Here is a 15,990-nt window from a genome sequence, read left to right as displayed (position 1 = left end):
TGTATTATGTAGAGTTTTTTCAATAGATAAAAAGAGTTATAATGGAATTGGACATACAAAACATTTAAGATATTATTGCTAAAAAATTAAGTGGTGGACAGAAGAGAAAACTAACATTTGGAAATGCCAATTTAGGAGATCCTCAGGTAAGAGAAAAAAATATTTTTTGAGATTAACTTTTTTAAAAAAAGATTTTAAAAGATTTTACTTACTTGAAAGGGAGTGAGTGTGAGAGCATGAGTAGGGAGGGGCAGGTAGGGAGGTAACGGGAGAGGGATAAGCAGACTACCTGTTGAGCAGGCAGACAATGCAGGGCTTGATCCCAGGACCTTGAGATCATGACCTGATCTAAAGGCAGACGCTTAACTGGATGAGCTACTGAGGTGCCCTAAGATTAATTTGTATTGAAAGCTATCAAGCTATTATTAAAGTCCAAACTCTAATTACTAAATTATAAGGGAATATTTGTAACACAGGACCATGAAAGCCTCTGAGGAATCCACTGGAGGGTTGTATTTGAATCTAGAAATCATATGGGCTTCCATGCAACTTTCTAAAGATCCTTACTTGGAAGTGGAAGATGCTTTCACACTCTTCCTGCTCTGTAGGTTTTGCTACTGGATGAACTGACTGCTGGATTGGATCCTTTTTCAAGGCATCAAGTTCAGACCTTCCTGAAAGAGCATAAAACAAACCGCACAATCCTTCTTAGTACCCAGATCATGGATGAGGCTGACATCGTTGGTGATGATTCTTGGTTTCTTTCTTCTAATAGTTTTTTAAGGATCGAATATTCGAGATATTCTCTATAATCTGTTTTAAAAAATAGAGAATCTTGTTTGTAATCCATTTGAGTGACTGCCTTGTAAAGATGAAATTTGCTTTGGAGGAATTCTGATTCCCCAGTGAGTTCTTAGGCCCATGCTTTATGTATCTTCTTGTCTGTAACTTTCTTCACTGTCTATATTAATCACAAGTAAATTTAAAATTTTTTGAAAATCCAATATTTCTTTCTTTTTTTTTTTTTTTTTTTTTAGATTTTACTTATTTGACAGAGAGAGACACAGCGAGAGAGGGAACATAAGCAGAGGGAGTAGGAGAGAGAGAAGCATGCTTCCTGCTGAGCAGGGAGCCCAGTGTGGGACCCAATGCAGGGCCCTATGTGGGGCTTGATACCAGGACCCTGGCATCATAACCTGAGCCGAAGGCAGACGCTTAACGACTGAGCCACCCAGGTTCCCCCTCCAATATTTCATATATAGTTTTTTTTATTGTTAGATAGAAAAAACTTTTAAGCTGGGAAAATTGTTTTTAAATTTAAAATCCTTTGTTGTCCTCTTAGGAGGATCCTTTGTTCATTAAGCAACGTGTTGAATGTGAACAAGAAAGATTGGAGAATTAGAGATGAAACATATGTTCTGCGTAGGATATAGTGGCAGCTGGGGAAGACGAGTTTCAGTAAGTCAGGAATGGATGCATGGCAGAATCTTTAAAAAATGAAGTCAGAAATGGACTCAGTGAAGAGAAATTTTTGCTGTCTAATGTGCTGTATAACCTTATTCTAAGTTTCCTTCATGAAATCTGACGTAAAAGACACTTCCCCTCTGAGTCCGTTTCCTCCTGCCTTACAAAAGCTACGAAACGCCATCTCCAAACTTAATGTTTTAAGTCAATAACTATATATTGAGTGCATTAGTTGGAGGGTTGGAATTTAGGGTGGATTCACTTAGAAAGATTTTCATGTCTTTGACTGGATTTGCTTACATGTCTGGTAGTTGAGTGACCATCGGGAAGTCCAGTTAGGTGACAGCCTAGGTCTATTTCATCTTCCAGCAGACCGCCCAGACATTCTCATGGCAATGACTGAGGGTCTAGAGACTGAGCCCCAGTGCATAAGCCCATTTCAAGCCTCTACTTGCTAAAGTTGTCTAACATGCCATTGACCAAAGCATTGACCTCATATGGTAGAGGCACATATCAAAGGGTGAAGCAGGTCTCCTTGCCCCTGGTGAGAGAACACTGCAGTTACATAGCAAAGTATGTGGGTAAAGGGAGAGTGGGAAGAATTGGGCTTGAGATGTTTTATGCCATTGGATAAGCTGTGAGGGATGCAATGATTTTCTGAGTCCTGCTTCAAAGGAGGTGGCGCTGCACCCAGGAACTCAATTATATCAAGACTACATTCACACCGAGAAGCTCATTTAGTGATTTGATCTCCAGAGCAGAGAATATACCCATATAAAGAATTCACATAATTTATTCTTTCTTCCTTTCTGTTCAGATAGGAAAGCATTTCTGTCTATAGGAAGCTGAAAGGGGCAGGGTCATCTTTGTTTCTGAAGCAAAATTGCGGTATTGGATATCTTTTAAGGTAATGTATTCTGGGAGTAGCTTTTTTTTTTTTAAATGTTATGTTAATTACCATACCATTAGTTTTGATGTAGTGTTCCATGATTCATTTTGTGTGTGTATGTGTATAATACCCAGTGCTCTGTGCAACACGTGTGCTCCTTAATATCCATCATTGGGCTCACTCATCCCCCCAACCCCTTCCTCTCTGAAATCCTCAGTTTGTTTCCCAGAATCCATAGTCTCTTAGGGTTCATTTCCCCCACCTCTGATTCCCCACCCCTTCATTTTTGGGAGTAGCTTTTTTTTTTTTTTTAAAGATTTTATTTATTTATTTGATAGACAGAGATCACAAGTAGGCAGAGAGACAGGCAGAGAGAGAGGGAGGAAGCAGGGTCCCCTCTGAGCAAGGAGCCCGATGCGGGGCTTGATCCCAAGACCCAGAGATCATGACCTGAGATGAAGGCAGAGGCTTTGACCCACTGAGCCACGCAGGTGCCCCTGGGAGTAGCTTTTTAATACGAATGTCAATATAAGGGGTGACATTTCATGTAATCCTCTGGAGATATAAGAAAGCCAACTTAATATTTGGTGGAAATTGATGTACAGTAAGCGGTACAAGGTATCTCTCTCATTAATATGTGCCTTGATATTTATCTCTTGGTTTTAAACATGTAGCTTTCTAAATGTGTATCTTTCAATACAACATTTTTTGGCTAATATATCAGAAACATTTACAATTATGTTTACAAAAAACAATTGATAATTTATGGGGCGCCTGGGTGGCTCCACTGGTTTAAAGTCTGACTCTTGATTTTGGCTCAGGTCATGATATCAGGGTAGCGAGATTGAGTCCTATCTTGGGGTCTGTGCTGGGTGTGGAGTTTGCTTTAGATTCACTCTTTCCCTTTTCTTCTGCCCCTCCCCTCTCCCCACTCTTGACCTCTCTCTCTCTCTCTAAAAAAAAAAAAAAAAAAAAAAAAAAAAAAAAAAGCAATTGATAATTTTTAACAAAACAATTGGCCCTAAAGTTCTGAAATTGTATTCCAAATCTACTTTATATGTCAGAATCAACTCTGATGTCAGAATATCAAAAGGGATAATTTAGAAAGCATGGCATATCAACAGGAGAGTTATTGGCATTAATAGAAGCCATTTGCCACAAGAAAGCAACCATTTATTAAAAATTTTGTTAATTTTTAGTGGTCCAGAAGCAATAGAAATGTTTCATGTACTTTAAATCCTATTATATATATATATATATATATATATATATATATAATCTATCTATATATATATGTTTTTACATGATAAACTGTTTTTTTTTTTTTTTTTTAAAGATTTTATTTATTTATTTGAGAGAGAAACAGTGAGAGAGAGCATGAGCTAGGAGAAGGTCAGAGAGCGAAGCAGACTTCCCATGGAGCTGGGAGCCCGATGCGGGACTCGATCCCGGGACTCCGGGATCATGACCCGAGCCGAAGGCAGTCGTCCAACCAACTGAGCCACCCAGGCGTCCCGATAAACTGTTTTTACATGATATATGTTTTTACATGATAAACTGCTCTCTATCTGTCTACCCATATAGCCATATAATATGTATACTGAAATTTCCACTTACTTTAGTTACATTTTAGGAAGTTGCCTAGGGGTTTGGGGTTGACATGTAATGCACTGTATTTTTTCCCATTTAAAATAATTCAAACAAGGCTCCCATTTAACACTTGGAAATAGAGAATCTTATTTTTAGGAAACTGATTACTGAAATTAACAAGAGATGCTGCTAACAAATACAAATTACTTAATAAAAAAACTGTCTTTTAATGAACAGTGCTGTTGGAGATGAATTCAAAAGATTTATGCTTTTTTTTGAAATGTTAGTTTACATTTCAGGAATGAAATGTGTAATCCAGAAAGAATTATATCCTTCATTAGCACATTTCTGATGCTACCTTAACAGCAGAAAGTGAAAAACATGTGTATATTTTGCCCTTGGAAAGAACAAACAAATTTCCAGTAACTTACCATACGATCACATAGAATACAGCTAAGTGTCCATGATAGGCTGACTGCATTTTCTGTTTTCCATCAGTTGGATTTTAAAGCTTCTCACCTGCCACTATTTATTCCTAGGACCTCTGCCTCCTGTTTTTCAATGATCAGATACCTGGTTTTAATGTGATAGCAGCTAAAATTTCCATGAATGTATTTCACAGGAAAACCCAGATTTGATCTCTATGTCAGCATTAAATGAAGAGAGCATGGAAATATTTTTATTAGATTATTGTGGCAGCTGAGTTTCTACAAGGTCTCCACTTCCTCCACAACTTCTCCACAGGATTAGTTCATCACTGATGACTGACATTCCAGTGACTATTTCAAGACACTAGTTTTAAACAATAAAAAGTCCAGGAAGGACCTCCTATTTGAATCCCATATATGCCTCACAGCAGCTGATATGGTTCTGACTAATCATTCAATTTTTTCAAATCTCAGTTTTCTCTCTGCTTAATAAAGTTATTATGGGAATTAAGAATCGCATAATCCAACAGCTGAGCACAATGACTGGTACCTAGTTAGCTCCTACATTCTTGTAATTATTAGTTTTACCAACTAAACTAAGGGAAGATATCATCTTATTGATCTTTTCTTTATGAATACATCAAATAGAATTAATTTACTGCCTAAGTAAGAGTACATTTTTATAGGAAATGGCAAGTAACAGAGGAAGCCAGAAGTCATGGCATTAGCAGAGAGCTATTGATGATATGGGGAAGTGGGCGCTGTAATAGAATTATTACCTAGCACGAGGTCTGATTATGTTAGATATAAAACAATTATGACACTTTTAAAAGTGGGCAACCTTATTTTATATCTAATAAACATTCTAGGCAGAGTTCCACACAAGAATGTACAAAATATGAATTAATACATCATCATTTTCTATTTTCTATTTTCTTTTTCTAATTGTCTGCTAGACACACATCAGTATATCTGGCCCATCAACTGTTGATTTGCCTTCTAGGTTCACGAAGATTTCATTGAGAGTTGTCATGGAAACACCATAATTTATTATGCCCTGGTCAGTACACCTCTTAAGGTCACTGTAAAGATCTAAAAAGCAGACAGTAATAAGATTATGTAATTAAAATTGATAATAAGTACACTAAAATACAAAGTCCTAAAGATTACTCAGAAGAGACAAATCTAAACATATTTTCATATTAAAGCTGCCACAATAATCTAATAAAAATATTTCCATGCTCTCTTGTCCTTTAAATCAATTAAATTATTTTTCATCTCTTTTCTCTTTCATAAGATTTAAAATTTCTTGCATCACTAGGACCATGTGTATGTTTGTATAAGAATGTATATCTACCTAAAAATTCATTACGCATGGGTAAATTACATTTCCTTCTCTGTATTTTCTCAAAAATGAATTTACTCACTCATTGCATTTAGAGTTATCTGAAGGACTTGAATATGAGTTATGGATATTAGTAGCTTAACTTGTTAGAACAAACAGTCTGGTTTTTTTTTTTTTTTCAAAGTTTGTTGAGAGAAAGTGCAAATAACATAGTCCATTATAATGGTTTATTACATGGTTGCAGATGTTGGCATTCAGAAACAGGAGAAAGTCAATGAAACAAGAGATACAGCAACTAATCTGAAATGCATCAGGCTCCTTGTTCTCTGTCTGGATTGAGAAAGACCATCAGTACTGGGAGTCTCTGGAAACAACAGGCATGGGCCATGGAAAGGCTTCACTTCTTACAGTTGAGGCATGAAAGGGAAATTCTTTTGTCCTTGTAAATATCGGACTACTTTAAATCTCGTCAATACATGGAAAAATGTTTAAATATGAAGGAAATATGTCTATTAATTTCTTCACCCATTTAACAAAGTTTTTGTAGTGCCTGTAAGTGTTATCCTACAGTAGTGAGCAGAGTGGACAAGGCCTTTCAACTTACATCTTCTGGGGAAGAAAAATACCAGTGAAATAATTACCCAATAAAGATGTTAATTGTTAAATTGTTAAAGATGTTAATTGTTCATTATATCACAAATCTTTATTGAAGCTTGTTATGTGTTAGGCATTGTTTAGGTGCTGTGGTGTTTACCTCCTGTTGGGAGGAGAAGGTAACAGATAACAAATATAAAAACTAAATAAGTTATATAGTAAGTTACACACAATAGAGTAAAGGGATGGGAAAGTCTGGTGGGAGTTAAGTGTTCATTATAATGTTGGCCTCATTGAAATGGTCACATTCGAGCCAAGGAAATAAGAGGGGGAGAACACCAGGGTAGAGCAGAAAGCATCAACTGTATTTGGCAAAAGGGAAGTCATGAAAGGTTTTAAGAAGAAAAGTTCTGAAAATAGACAACTCTTTTGCTTGACTACAGAAAGAAGTAGAAAGAACAGTAATAGCCAAAGAGAGATTGAAATTAGGAGGACGTTTCTTTTTCTTTTTCTTTTTTTTAATGAAAGAGAGACATTAGAACATGCTTCAGTGATGATGGGATATGCTCGGAATAACTGAAGATGAGCTAACTGAGCAAGGTCATGGGGAGGGTGACAAGGGTCTGGATCCAGAACAATATTGAGAACTGACTTTGATAGGGAGCAGAGACAGCATCTGTTACAACAGAAAGAAACACTGATAGGATAGATATGTTTTCTGGGGTTTTTGTCGGGGATGATAAGAACAGAGGGAGTTTCTATCTGATGGACTTCATTTTTTCCCTGTGAAATAGACTGAGAGTGAGGAAGAGGGAGATAGAGCCTGATGTCTGATGAGAAAGTAGTCATCAAAAAGACAAGACTCACAACCTTATTAGAGAAACAAAAAGATGACTTGAAAGACTTTTACTCATGTCTGAGCTGGAAAAATGAATTCTAAGATCTGAAATAGTACATAAATATGTCCTCTAGTTTCGTGAAAATTAAAGTATGTATAAAACAACGGCTGATGGGGCGCCTGGGTGGCTCAGTGGGTTAAAGCCTCTGCCTTTGGCTCAGGTCATGATCCCAAGGTCCTGGGATCGAGCCCCGCATTGGGTTCTCTGCTTGGCAGGGAGTCTGCTTCTCTCTCTCTCTCTCTCTCTCTCTCTCTGCCTGCCTCTCTGCCTACTTGTGATCTCTCTGTCAAATAAATGAATAAAATACTTAAAAAAAAAACAACGGCCGATGAAAATTAAAATTTTACTTGAAATTGTGCACATCACAAATCTGAGGGCAGTGTGAAATCAGGCTTCTTTTCCTTTAAAACCACGTAGACAGGCTGTTGGAGGCTCCTGGTTTCCCATCAAATCATTAAACCGTTGTCCTATCAACCGTCACACCCACGGAAGAACCCACTTGGATCTCACTTTCTCTTTTTGATCCTCTGTTATCCTGGGACATCTTGCAATGTGAGAATGATTTATGGAAAATTTCAAGCCCATTTTCAGATTAATCACACTTTTCACTTTATGTACCTAAAGGCCATATTTGTGTGTTGAATTTCCATAGGTTGGCATTTATATAACATGTTTGTGACTTAGAGGGAAAATGTTGTAGACCTGCATATTTATTTTCTTTTACTTAGGTTGCTGGTATATGGTATTCCTTTTGCCCTCACCATTTTCAAGAAGATAGTGCATCTGGTGTCTAATTACACTCATTGTTGGAAGTTTTCATCAAATGTGTGTTTCCTTCCTCTGAAACAATCCTCACAGGCTCCTTTTACCAGTCTGTCAGTCATCAGTAATACAGGTGAGAAATAGGGACTCAATTTACTCTTTGATTTTTATCATCAAAGACCTTTTGAAACAAAACCTGAGCAGCAAAACCCTACATTAAAAACGGCTTGAGATGCTAGGAGGGAGAAAGTGGTGTGTATTCCACAGCTTGCTTCATTTTCAAATTAAGGAAATTGATGGGCACATTTTCAAATCAAGGAAAATAATGTAGAGGTGCCACAGTGGCTCAGTGGGTTAAGCCTCTGCCTTCGGCTTGGGTCATGATCTCAGGGTCCTGGGATCGAGCCCTGCATTGGGCTCTCTGCTCAGCAGAGAGCCTGCTTCCCTTCCTCTCTCTCTGCCTGCCTCTCTGCCTACTTGTGATCTCTCTCTGTGTGTGTCAAATAAATTAAAAAAAAAAAAAAGAAAAAACAATGAACATCATGGAAAATATCAAATTAACTTAGTTTCATAAAATTCTTGAATGGGTTTTTTTGAATGGGTTTTTGAATGGGTTTTGAATGGGTTTTTGAATGGGTTACTGGGACAGCAAATATCATTGGAAAGTTAACCAGACATAGCAGTTTAGATAATGAGTAGGACTGATTTGTATCAGCAGGACAAGCCCAGGTTATGAGGTATGTATTTTGTAGATAGTATTTGTAGTTACAAACATTGTAGTTACAAACAGAATTCTGACAGAGTTCATAAAAATCACTAAGAAGTTTTATTTCTGTAAGTATTGCAATAAACCTTCTAACCCTTTAACTTATAAGAATTATAAAATGTATTAACATATTTCTGAAAGGAGTCTGTTCCATTGAAGATGGTAGACCAGATTTCCTGTCCCAGCATCGGAAGTAATTTCAGCCTATTCTCAGAGACTGAAGGTCTTTACCATGTTCTTCTGCGTATTCCTTAACATGAAAAGAAATAATTCTTATTTTCAAGCTTTGTTGTTGATTTTCTTGCTGTTATGCTCCTTCCTTCTTTGACTACGAGGATCAAATATTGAAGACTTCGTTCAGGTGCTGAGGTGTCAGGATATACATTTAGAAGTGGACGACTTCAGAAATAGGAATGGCTCAGATGACCCTTCCTACAGTGGATCAACATAGTTTCTGGTGACTGGAAGGTATGTTTGCTTCCATGTACTCTTTTCTCATGAATGGTCTTTTGCTACCTTCTGATAGTTTAGATCTATAGGAAAGCACCTCAACTGTTCTATATCAGCATAATTTGAGTCCTTTTTGAGTAAAGTATGAAATTTTAATCTTTTGAAGGGCATGTTTTCTCTTAAAGAGATCATCTTTTATTAGTGATTTTATTTGTTGCAAAAGCAATGCACGTTTTGCAACAACGTGGATTGAGGGCATGATGCTAGTTAAATAAACCAGACAGAGAAAGGCAAAGACTGCATGGTATCGCTCATAAGAAGGAAAAAAAAAAAGTCAAACTCCTAGAAATAGAGAGTAGAAAAGTAGTTTCCAGGGACTAGGGGGTAGGGGAAATAGGGTTAGGCTGGTAAAAGGGTGTGCACTTTCAGCTATAAGATGAATATAAAGACCTAATGCAGAGACTATAGCTGATAACACTGTATAGTATAATTGAAATTTGCTGAGGAGAACATAAATGTTTTCATATATACACAAATATGTACACACACATATACATATACATGTGAGGGGATGGGTATGTTAACTAGATGTGAGAAACCTTTTCACAATGTATGTGTATGTCAAATCATTATGATGTTCATTCTAAGTATATTATAGTTTTGTTTGTCAGTTATACTTCAGTAAAGCAGAAAAAAATACATGTGTAATAGAGAAATTCAAACATTACTAGAATATGTAATATAGAAGGTAAAATTCTCTAATCTCATTTATTTCTACTTTTTTTTACTTATTTATTTGAGGGAGAGAGAGAGAGCGAGCACAAGCAGGGCGAGGGGCAGAGAGAGATGGAGAAGCAGACTGTCCATGGAGCAGGAAGCCCGACAGTGGGGTAAGAGGGTGGTGATCCCAGGACCCTGAAATCATGACCTGAGAGGAAGGCAGACACTTAACAGACTGAGCCAGGCACCCCTCTAATTTTATTTCTTATTTTTTCCGTATTATATTTCTAACTGTTAATCGTTTGGTAAATGTTTCCTACACCCTTTTCCTTTATAAAAACACAAACTCACTATTTATAGAGCCATCTTATATTTGAAAATATATTGTGTGAATTGGAATTGTATTAGAGGGTCCTATAATTCTCTGTCGCATAAGATCTAAATCTTTGACATCTTCCCATGATAGTGAATGTTCATCCATGTCATTTATAGAATAAGTCGTTTGGATTACCAAAATAATACATTCTTATAATAATTCGACAATTCAAAAAGGCCGAAGTGTCAAAGAAAAATTAATAGTCTCCCTCTCGCCCTAAATTCCACTCTGGTAATTTATAAATTACACAATAAGTTATTTACTTTAAGAATTTGGAACTTGCATGTGTGTGTTTGTGTTTAAAGGATTACAGATTTTCAGTTGCATGTAATACCAAGAGAATGAATTGTTTTCGTGTTCTTATGGGAATTGTTAGCAATGCCCTTCTTGGAATTTTTAATTTTACAGAACTTATTAAAACAGAGCAAAGCACATTGCCTTTTGTAAGTATGGTACTGACTTATGTAAGAGATAATTTAGCAAGGGGCAAAGGGCAAGAACTCTATAGCCTACCACCTGAGTTTGAATCCCACTTCTACTATTTATTAGCAAGTCTCTTAGCCATTCCTTGCTTCACTCTCTGCATCTATAAAATGGGGAATAGAATTGTACCTACATTACATGGTTGTTGTGAGGATTAAATCAGTTTCCTAAGTACCTAGGACAGAGCGTGACATACACATTTTTCATTCATTCTACAAATACTTCTTGTCTACCTGGAACTTTTCGGGGCTGGGGATAAAGTATGAACAGAATAGACAAAGGTTCCACTCTGTGAAGCGTACATTCTTGTAAGAGAGTTGGTTAGCATTTAGTCTATATTTGCTATTACTGAAAGATCAAGACACTTTTCAAGGGGTTTTATGTCTAATCTCAAATTTTTAATGGAAAAAAACAAACACATAATAAAATGTCTTGCCTTAGTAAATTAAATATAACTTATCACTTTCTATCCTTCCTGCTGATGTATTTTTCCATTTATTACCACCTGATACCACACTATAGACTTGTTTTAATCACTGACCTCATCCTTCTAGTCTAAATTCTTGTCTTTAGAAATGATACATGGCTCCCCAAGACATAGAACATTGGAAAGGCCAAGATCCGGGGAGCCTGGGTGGCTCAGTGGGTTAAGCCTCTGCCTTTGGCTCAGGTCATGGTCTCAGGGTCCTGGGATAGAGCCCCGCATGGAGCCCCGCATCGGGCTCTCTGCTCAGCAGGGAGCCTGCTTCCCTTCCTCTCTCTCTCTCTGCCTGCCTCTCTGCCTACTTGTGATCTCTGTCTGTCAAATAAATAAATAAAATATTAAAAAAAAAAGGAAGGGCCAAGATCCGAAAGGACACTGAAAATTTTTAAATGATAGAGGAAAATAATAGACCTATTAAAGAACCACAATTTGGGCTTTGTTTGGCTCACTATCTTAACTAGTTCTTCCCACATAACCTAGCTACCCAATATATATTTGCTGAAATCAGTGAATGAATGGATTTGCTTAGCAATCTAGAACACTAGCAAAACTGCAAATGCAAATCCTTAGTTGTATATCACATCTTCCTAGGGAACTTGTAGAGTATGTGGTATACATCGACTAAAGCCAGTGTGGAGAGTGTGTGTGAAATTTATGAGAATGTATGGCCCCAACTCTAATATTATGATTATGTAACAGTTCTATAGTATTTTCTCTATCTTTTTAAGTTCTCAAGTGTTCTTTTGGGTGTTGGCTCTTTTATGTTCTATTACTTGTGGAATAGAGTGCGATTTTTGATCATATCTAAACTTAATAACCATTCTCAGCCTTCAGATAATTTCTAACAGGTGTGTTTAATTATGGTAGATTAAAAAAAGGACAAATTGTGGAAATTTATATATGCATAGTGGAGAGAGAGAATGGAATTTGCAGTATGAAATTTTTACAGTAAGAAATTAATATAATGGCATCTCTATTTTTTTGCACGTGAAATAAGGCAATTTCTGTGCTCTTTTTTTTAGCCTATTGTTATAACAGTAATAAATTACCGTGTCTGGGAAACAACTTAGATTTATAGTAAGACCTCTCCATGCCTTAAAGACTAAACATTTCTATAAGTCGAGGAATTACTTATGCAGGAAAGACTTGCTCTCCTCTAATTATATCTCATAGCTAGGGAGAAGAACATAGGAACAGCTTCAAGGCAATTACTATTAGAATTTTAAAGGCTGTTATCTATAATTCATCTACTGGGAAACAGGGAACTGAAACAAATGACAGATTCTGAGACCATCAGTGCAGCTCCAAAAAGCATGTGTCTTCATTTAACAACTACTTGATGCAAATATGAAAGAACCTGCACATGCTCTAAATACACGCCTATAAAATTCAGATATTTTTAAAACGTTTCTGTTGATATCATGTAGTTCCTGGGAATGGGACCTGCTATTAAGGGTAACAAAATATGGTTCCTTCTCTCTTTGTTTGCTATATACTTCCATTCTGAACTTTTCACTATTTCACAAACATATATCTAATGTTTGACTGTATGACATGTAACAATTTTGAACGGCTTACAGATGTGCTTTGAACTTCCAGAATGTCTTAATGGTGGACACTGGTTCTTTGAATGGACCCATATTTCTGTTGGTCCTTGCAAACTGTATTTCTCCTTACCTTGGCGTGAACAGCATCAGGGATTGCAAAGTAAGAGGAGAAGGGGAGGGGGAAAGAGAGGGTAGGGGGGAGGGGGAAGGAAGAGGAGAAAGATGATTTTATAGTAGTTAGAATTTCATTGTTTCATGCACTCAGGACCGCTCTTCAAGAAAAATATGTTTACACATAAATTACGTTGTTGCTCTAATCTCATTATAGATTCTATTAAATAGTTAATCATGATGTCAAAAGGGTCCGAATGTTCACTTGCCTCATCTTTAAAGGGAATCATACTAAATCAACTACAGAGGTGAAAATGTGCTATTTTTTGACGTCATGTTGATATTCCACAATTCCAAAGGGAATTTGTATTTTTTTTATTTTTTATTTTTTATTAACATATCATGTATTATTAACCCCAGGGGTACAGGTCTGTGAATCATCAGGCTTACACACTTCACAGCACACACCATAGCACATACCTTCCCTAATGTCCATAACCCAACCATCCTCTCCCTATCCCCCTACCTCCCAGCAACCCTCAGTTTGTTTTGTGAGATTAAGAGTCTCTTATGGTTTGTCTCCCTCCCGATCCCATCTTGTTTCATTTTTTCCTTCCCTACCCCCCAAGTCCCCCACTTTGCTTCTCAACTTCATCATATCAGGGAGATCATATGATAATTGCCTTTCTCTGGTAGACATATTTCACTTAGCATTAATACCTTTTAGTTCCATCCACATTGTCAAAATGGCAAGATTTCATTTCTTTTGATGGCTGCATAGTATTCCATTGTATATATATATACCACATCTTCTTTATCCATTCATTTGTTGATGGACATCTAGGTTCTTTCCATAGTTTGGCTATTGTGGACATTGCTGCTATAAACATTCAGGTGCACATGCCCCTTCAGATACATTTGTATCTTTAGGGTAAATACCCAGTAGTACGATTGCTGGGTCATAGGGTTGCTCTATTTTCAACTTTTTGAGGAACCTCCATGCTGTTTTCCAGAGTGGCGGCACCAGCTTCCATTCCTGCCAACAGTGTAGGAGGGGGGAATTTGCATTTTTACAAATAAGATATACCATATTTCCAAAGCTTAGCTATGCTTTTGTAAATTGGCCTTTTAAAAATTTATGTGATAGTCATTTTTATTTATCTACATCAAAGGGTAAATCAACTTCACAAGTAAGTCAGACCTTTCCTGTTGAGCCATTGGCTGTACATTCCCACAATGGGTGTCAGATACTTAGGAGAATGCTATTTTCCAGTCATGGAGACACTGTTTTCTTTGAGATAGTATTAATATCTGAGATACTATTAATATCCTGAGGCCTGCTTACCTAAACTTGGGATAGAAAGTTACTGATGCTCAGATTTACCATATAAAAGAATATAGACCAAAAAATACGAACAAATAAAACACCCACCTTCTACTACAACATGCTATTTCTAAAGTTTGTAAAAAAATAGGGGCACCTGGGTGGCTCAGTGGTTTAGGCTTCTGTCTTTGGCTCAGGTCATAATCTCAGGGTCCTGGGACCGAGCCCCTCATCAGGCTCTCTGCTCAGCGGATAGCCTGCTTCCCTACCTTTCTCTGCCTGCCCCTAGGCCTACTGTGATCTCGATCTCTATGACAAAAAAAATAAATAAAATATTTTAAAAAAATTAATACATTTGCATAAATGAAATACCTTTTCTACCTAATATTTCAAACATTTCTGTATACCTTCTGTTTCTTTATCAGCAAAAAATTCAGTCTCAGTTTATGGATTTCAGGCCTGTGTCCTTTAGCATACTGGATTGGACAGTCTCTGGTGGACATTCCATTATACTGCTTGATTCTTCTTTCAATATATTTAATTAACTACTTCATGATTTTGGAACTCATGTTTGCTCTTCTAAGTGATCATTTTTTTTCACCAGGCCAAATATAATAGAATCAAAACAAAAATCTGCTTTCATTAACACTGTATCATTAACAAAAGGCATATGTAAGAAAATTTCCTTACACAGCCTTATGGTCTAATTATCTCTCCATTCCCTGTCCCCACTGAGACCAGCCAGCTCTCAGCTTGTTATTGACCTCATTGTTCGCAGGTGGTTTGCATGGTTGGTGGTCCAGCTTCTCTTATATTCTTCCCATACGTGATTTCATTCATCTTTTGCAACAGGAAAAAGAGTAATGGCTTGTGGTCTCTTGGCTTTCTTATTACAAGTATCTGTCTATGCAACTTGCACATTTATATTAACTTTCTTCCTTAAAGCTTATTTTTAAAAATGGGAAGTTAAGTGTAAATACGTTACTTAGAAGAGAATGGAATTACATCTTTAGTACTTCTATTATTGTTGGATCATGTTCCTGGTTTCAGTGTTCATTTTCTTTTCCCTATTTTCCATCTGTTCTTTGAGGTCTTTCTTTTCTATCTGTGTTTCTTTGGAGGGAAGTAAATATCTGTAGAAATCCTGTGTGGCTCATCTATCATCAAAGACTAGGTCACTTAGGACAGTTCCCTCATTTTATAGAATGGCATCAGGTATGATTCCCAATGGAACCCAAGCCTCTCCACTCAATGTAGTTTTCCTCTTGAATAATACTACTTATTAAAAGAAGAAGAAGAAGAATAAGAAGAAGAAGAAGAAGAAGAAGAAGTAGTAGTAGTAGTAGTAGTAGTAGTTGTTGTTGTAGTAGTAGTAGTGTGACAGGTGGCCATATTGACTAGTAACATAAACATGAAAAAGTTTAGTTAATAATATCCCTAGTTGACATCTTAAGAAGATGCCATAGCTTTCTGACCATTTCAGATATTAAAACAGTTAATTAAGATCCACCTTAAGAACTAAAAAGCCAGCCACATCCAAATCATAACTTTAATCTCGTAAGCAGTGTATAGCTCTCTCCCCAACCCCATTTCAGGTATGTCCTTAGTTTGGGGACCAGCAGTGAGAAAGGGAACAAGGTCTATCTTTTCATTCTTCCTTTTTCTTCTGGATTTCCCTTTCTCCTGTATATCATGGGGACAGGATGGAGGTTTTAAGGGTAAAGAGATATAATATCTTACTTCTTTGGGGCCGTTACA

The 15,990-nt window shown here is 36.8% G+C and overlaps 1 protein-coding gene across 1 annotated transcript in view; it reads left to right on the top strand.

Annotated features, from left to right (window-relative positions):
- Window positions 1-15,990, top strand: part of LOC101677075 (ATP-binding cassette sub-family A member 10) — a 79,546-nt gene that overhangs the window by 47,024 nt on the left and 16,532 nt on the right. Inside the window, 15 exon segments of the mRNA XM_045080651.1 lie at window positions 27-146; window positions 609-773; window positions 2,307-2,371; window positions 4,231-4,280; window positions 4,283-4,378; window positions 5,961-6,011; window positions 6,014-6,158; window positions 7,938-8,104; window positions 9,073-9,180; window positions 9,183-9,205; window positions 10,589-10,726; window positions 12,850-12,957; window positions 13,077-13,084; window positions 14,670-14,810; window positions 15,010-15,166. Of these exon segments, the coding sequence (XP_044936586.1) occupies window positions 27-146; window positions 609-773; window positions 2,307-2,371; window positions 4,231-4,280; window positions 4,283-4,378; window positions 5,961-6,011; window positions 6,014-6,158; window positions 7,938-8,104; window positions 9,073-9,180; window positions 9,183-9,205; window positions 10,589-10,726; window positions 12,850-12,957; window positions 13,077-13,084; window positions 14,670-14,810; window positions 15,010-15,166 (1,542 nt within the window).

Source organism: Mustela putorius, unplaced genomic scaffold, assembly GCF_011764305.1.
Source record: "Mustela putorius furo isolate JIRA1106 unplaced genomic scaffold, ASM1176430v1.1 tig00000487_pilon_pilon_pilon, whole genome shotgun sequence".
NCBI classification, from domain to species: Eukaryota; Metazoa; Chordata; class Mammalia; order Carnivora; family Mustelidae; genus Mustela; species Mustela putorius.
Note: the sequence above shows the minus strand (reverse complement) of the source record. Positions and strands in the feature narration are given on the sequence as shown.